At 37.7% G+C, this 6,387-nt stretch overlaps 1 protein-coding gene across 1 annotated transcript in view; it reads left to right on the top strand.

Moving 5' to 3' along the window:
- The first annotated feature begins 3,087 nt into the window (after window positions 1-3,087).
- The window catches only part of LOC107191789 (rhythmically expressed gene 5 protein), a 6,754-nt gene continuing 3,454 nt past the window's right edge, over window positions 3,088-6,387 (top strand). The window contains exon 1 of the mRNA XM_015580905.1: window positions 3,088-3,497. Within this exon, the coding sequence (XP_015436391.1) occupies window positions 3,381-3,497 (117 nt within the window). The 5' untranslated portion in view covers window positions 3,088-3,380. The remainder of the gene's footprint in view (window positions 3,498-6,387) is intronic.

Raw genomic sequence — 6,387 nt, 5'->3', positions numbered from 1 at the left:
TTTGTATCAATTTTACTATACACTGATACGTGGTGTCTCATAGTGTAATCAAGTAATCAGTATAATTCCTACTTTGAAGCTAAAATAATATGAAAAAATTCAGGTTATGTATGCATGTATTGTACACACTTGATTTAGAAAAGAATAGATTTTACATTACTACCAAATAATCGTTAATAATTCATCTGTATATTAAACGTTTACAATTGGTCGTTGTCGCGCGTTCTTCATGTAGCTAAGGAAACGATCGTTGGTCCTGTTTCGTTTAATCGGTGTCGCTGATAGTTGGCCGTTTACCGATAAAAAAAATCAATCGCGATTTATCGCACGCATCCTTGACCTCTTTACGCAATTTCTGCACAGTTGCTCTTTAAAACGTGCAAGTTTGAAATCGCTTGGATTCCCGAGACCATTCCACGGATCAGAGTCGCTACGCGCCCGTGAATACGCAGGCATGTTGCGATCGTAAACGATTAATCGATTTGGAAAGTAGAACGTTGCCATATACGATTTTTCTAAGGACGTTCGATTTCGGCAAATTGTTCGAGACGCAATCGTGATGTATATTTGTCGTTCCCGCGTTTATTTATCCATTGAACGTATACGGAAAAATTACAATTGCGTTCACGAAACCGTAGGACAGTGGCTCCCAACTATGTCAGACAATGGCACTATGATGTAGAACTATAAATTCTTCAATTTTACTATGATTTGCAACAATTTTTACGATTATAACGGAAGACGATTTGCATGTCAGTGTAACAACATGAATCACATCAAATAGTCTGAGAACCTCTATTGTAGATCTATTCTCGTAGGATCCAAGTGACATAATACAGTCGGATGACTGCATGCTGACTGTTAAATGTGCAGCAAGCTTACGAGATAGTCGAGATTACCTGGAACGACAATGGTTGCGGTAACAGATGAACACTTTGTCATTGTCGGTGCTTAGACACTCGAGTCATGCAAGTTTACTTCATACTATGCCTCTACGCCTATGAAAGCTTATTTGTTTTTATTTACCTTCTTACAGGATGAACTTAATTGAATAAATGCAACGACTATATTGCGGTTATGTATTATATATATAGCTTATGTACATCGGTAAAAGTAGGTCTGTGGTGTTCGAATTCTCACGTTAGTCATTCTCATGAAAAAAATGTCATCGCAATCATGTTTCTTTTGCGGTTGTCGTTAACCTTCTTCGAATTACGCGGGCACCTTCGAACGCATCGTATTGAAATTACATCGTGCATTTGTGAAAGCACTATTTATACGATCCGTATATTTACATTTTATTTGACATATAACAAATTTACAACGCCTGGGCCATATTTATTTATATACTTGTATGGAAATATTGTAAAAATTTCTTCAACAGAAACTAAATTTCATTCCTGAATTACCGTCGTAAATGTTCTCATACGCAACACAGAAACGTTCATGGTTAGGTTATAATTATGTGGGTTTGTGACGCAAAAGGAGAGAAGAAAATCATGAAAGTGACATTAGGGAACAATGTATAAACTTAATCCCTTCGTTTCTTCACCATAAATGGATAAACGGAAAAGAAGAGTTGCGCGTATTTGGTGGTACTGTTAGAGGGACATAATTGTCAGCGATGTTAATTATCATTCTGTGCACATATCTTTACCAATGTATGCGAATGTACGGGTCCAAGAGCGACTGTTGTAACTCAGGGGCGACCATTCTCTATATTTTGCAGGCAACACATTGTAAACAGAGAATTAATTGTATATGTTAATGAATTATAAATGGAAAGCAATAATGAGCATATTTAAATTATGTAATTAATAAAAATTAAATTCGACAATAGAGAAATGAAGGGTATATATTTGTTTAACAAATAATGAAAAGGGTAGTTATTTATATCTCGATACATAACGAAAATTTAAGTTAAATCGTAACAGATGGTAATTCCTGGCTACGACGTAAACAAAGAACCGCTTTACGCGCGAAATTGCACTTTCTTCTGCGTCGAAGTGTCATGAAACTACGCCGTTAAGCGGCGACTGATAGTTCTCATCGAATATTAATTTATAGTTGGACCAATGACCTACGTCACCAAGGTCCTTGAACGATCGTATATTTTTTATACGAAAATAAATCGTAAATAACAGCGGTAACGGGGAAACGGGTTCAGGTTTAACATTCCTAAACACAAACCATACATTCAGACACAGAAATATATACATATAGCTAGTTTTACATTAAACGAAATGTTTTTTTAATGTGTTTTTTATGAAAAATAAAATTAATAATCAACAACATATTTATTGTCATTCAGTCGTATAGTTACGAATATTTTGCCAATGTTCGTTGAACTTGAAACATTTTGAAGGACGTGGCACCCCGAGGAATGCGATCCTAAGGACCTACTCGAGCTGGAAGAACCGGATGAACAAGATCGAGGCGTTTCCAGTCGTATTCCCAGCGTGGTCTCTGGATTTCCTCTCGTACGCCGTTTCAAACTCGTTTCCAATGGAAAATCCCTTAATATCTTATTTTTCTTCGAGTAATCGAACCTAAATAGGTGTCAACGAGCTCGTGTGACATGAAAACACATCGATAATTTTATGGATCTACCGTATTATAATTTCACTCCTGTCTTAGGTTTGAACTAAATTTAATAACAATTGGTGAATTCAACAAACAACGTTTACGAAATCCATCAGGTGAGATCAATTATCTTGTGTACTATAGGAATTTCTACACATATTTCCATAAACATCCGTTTCCTTAATTATGTTTCCTTATTTTTATGAAGAGTTCATCGCACTGAGGGAACCACGTGGTCAAATGTTTTGAAATTTGACGCACGCGATTGAATGGGGAGTTCTCTGTCTGAGAAAAACATTTTTTTTTTTATTCATCAGGAAAGTTTCTATTAGGCCAGTGACGTGCTGAAAAGACGTAAACACAGAAAGAGTCGCGTGGACTCTGCTCCTGAAAGCGGTATAGTTGGGCAGGAGGAGGGGAGCTGCGCAGACGTCACTGGCACACGCACGAACATATAATCCCAGGAATCGAAACGGAGCAAGCCAGTTTGCACGGAACGTTCAAACAGAGTGAATCGTTACGTCGTTTTGTAGATTCGATTCCACGTGAATTTTCACTCAACGTCTTACAAATATTCGTATTCGAAGGCGTATTTTTTGCGTAACTCTGAATATTATTATATTGAGACGTGTGAAACCGGTGACTCGCTGAAACGTTTTCAAGAGTTCTTCTAGATTTAGCACAACACGTAATACCTGTGCGACACATCGAACACGCCAGGACTAACGGGACGTGTGCGTACAAAAAAAAAGTGTGTTCCTCAGATCGTTGAGAGAAACAAAAGTGAAACGCCAACGATGAGCAATTCTAGAACTTTAGTGATCTTCGCCGCTGTCCTAATACTCGGATGCCATACCCTCTGCGTCAATGGTTCCGCGATACCCATGTGGGAATTCCTCTCACGGGATGAGAAAGTAAGTAAATATTGTCCCCAAAGTTCATTTGTTAGTTCAGTTCTCGGCATAATTAGATTGCTTGCAATTTGTAAATCGAACAAGTAACGCGGATCTGTGTTATCAATTTTTATGGAACTGTACATACAATTTGTTCCGATCTATCGAGTGAAATACGATAAGTCTTTTCCTACTTATCCCCTAATTACTATAACTCCCTTCTAAACCCAAACTCTGTTTACGTCTGTCTCATGAAGACGCGCCTGCATGTCCCTATCCCTATATCCCCTCTACATCCTGCGTCATATATCTCATCCGTCTGTTTCCTTTTTTAATCGAATTTATAGTTTCTTACCCCCTAGTAACTTATCACATTCATATACGTACGTATTAACCGTGTGTGTGTGTGTCCGTGGCATAGAATAATAGTTGCTAGTTTTCACGAAGCAGTAGATTAGAATTACGATTATTTTTTCACGAAAAAAGTGATATAAGTAAAACGAAACTTTCACCGTACCGCTGACGACTGTATTCGTTGAAAATTCTCTCCCTGTAATACATACACTTGTGCAGTCCAGCAGAGTGCAGTTGCGCGAGCGCCGCTCGGGGACATTGACTTTTCTCATGACATTGCGCCGTTCTTGCATTTACTTTTTCTTTTGTTTCTTCTTGTACCATTCGAAATAGTCTCGAGTAGGGTTGAATCGATACCGTCCATGTATCGATATTTTTACTTATTGCTAGTATTGTGTGAAGGTATCGATACCTACTTGTATCGAATTATATTTCCCTAACCTTGATATCCAACACAAAAGTTGTTTATACCTTGAGAGAAAATAAAGTACAATACTATACTCTATATATTTCTTTAAATATATAGCTATATATACCTACATTATTTTAATATTGAAAATATTTAAATACACATTCCTTAATTATTAATATAAACAACATTGTTTTATGTAGAAAGTAATTACAATATCAAATATTGATGGGTCGATACTCACTCCATTCGATACGAGTACTTTTTTTTCGATACCTACTTGGTGTCGCAACCGTACGTATCGATACCAAAAGTACTCGGTATTGAAACAGAAGTATCGAGTAATGTACTCGTATTTACATGTATCGATTCATCCCTACTCTCGAGTGCCCGGAGGTTCGCGATCAGTGTTTTCATTACTCCATGTTACAAGCGTTTCTGAAGTTCATCTCGTCGGGTTGTCGGAGTCAAGCAATGCCATTGCAAACTAACCATTTTTGACATGACATTTGGACAGTTTGAAGGTTGAAGCAAAAAAAATATCGGAATTGCATAATCATTTAAATTATTAACGAATCACTGTCACGTTTATATCGTGCTTTGTACCGTGCTACAAAAGACTACCGTGAGACGAAGACCATTATCGTAATTACGATTGTAGGCAATTAAAGCAGTCGATACAATGGCGTGACGATCGAAGGATTACTCACGATGACGAACATTGGAATACCTAGGTTATCAGTAGGGAACATAGACATTATTTATTGTTTCTATGTCTATGGTCGAGAAGATCTATTACAATATTAGTTAAAAAAAAAGGATCTATAGCAAATATGTTATATTTTTACGTTTTTTTTTATTTATGATACGAAGGTTATGATAATGTTCATATTCTGGTTCTTATTTCTGCATTCCAATCACCTTTGGAGATTGTTCGTCTGGGCAGGAGAAAAAAGCGTGAAATTCATTTCATCACCTCACGCTGGACTGTGAATCATATGACTGCTCGCGGGCGTACATACGGGCGGGGTAAAAGCGGTTGCACGTTAAATTGAAGTTCAAGAACGTTCTCTTTATTTGCACACGGGTTGAACTTGTGTGTATTCCATTAACCGTTCGACTATAAGTGGTCTAACCTGTATCTTTAACCTGTAGTATTGGAAAAATCGAAGAAACGTTATGTACCCTCACGAGCAAACTGGACTTCCGCTAGGTGAAAAAGTGTCATAAGAGTAAGGGCCTACTATTGCTTGGTAAATTTAATTCAAGTACTGTACAAGATAATTGTCAGATGTTTTCTGTGTCCATTGTACATATCGAGACATCACAAAAATTCATTTTCTTGGTACGACACAAATACTAAAACGTTGGGAGTGGTTCTCGAGTAAACTCTTTGTCTTTCCCCGTTAATTGTTTATACAACGATCTACACTCACCCAGTTGTCTAGACTTTCTCTTATTTCCGGAATTCTGCAGGAGACAGCACAATGATCCGCCATCGATCACGTCGTCGATCTATGTAGGTCAACACCGGAAATCGTGCATCCTTGCTCATGTAGTCCGCGTTGAGGATTGAAACGTATCACGTGGGACGCATGAAACATAAAAAATTTACTGGATAAACGATATTTCCCGTTCGTTCGATAAAATCTCATGAATAATAAATTGAATCTTTATAAAATCAATCGAATCTTAACCTATGGAGTACGAATTTGTTCTACACGATTATTGTTCAGACGTCATTCACACCAGGGGGGGGGGTGGTGTAACCTGTCAAGCACATGCATTGTTGCCCCCTCGTTTTTATTGCCGAAGCTCGGGTTTCGAGCAAAAAACGAATATACGAGGGTCTGAAGCATTTCTCCCTATACGATTATTGTCTCTGCGCGGACCCAAGATCGGGACAATAATCGAGAGGAGTCTGTATTAGGGTACGATTTTAAATAGAAAGGTTATGTCTTACCTTTTACAAGTTTCAATGTAACTATTATTACCGTGTGTTTCATTGTTTCACGTAATAAAAGAATTATGATGATTATTATCGAAGTGATACAATTGAAACATGTCCCGAAGAGATTTCAACATTACGTAAACAATTTGTCAACGTCCAGCCTGTACTGGGGATATTTCCTGTTGCCCCCCCCCCCC

Source organism: Dufourea novaeangliae, unplaced genomic scaffold, assembly GCF_001272555.1.
Source record: "Dufourea novaeangliae isolate 0120121106 unplaced genomic scaffold, ASM127255v1 scaffold7, whole genome shotgun sequence".
Lineage (NCBI taxonomy): Eukaryota > Metazoa > Arthropoda > Insecta > Hymenoptera > Halictidae > Dufourea > Dufourea novaeangliae.
This window is presented reverse-complemented; position numbering and strand designations above follow the sequence as displayed.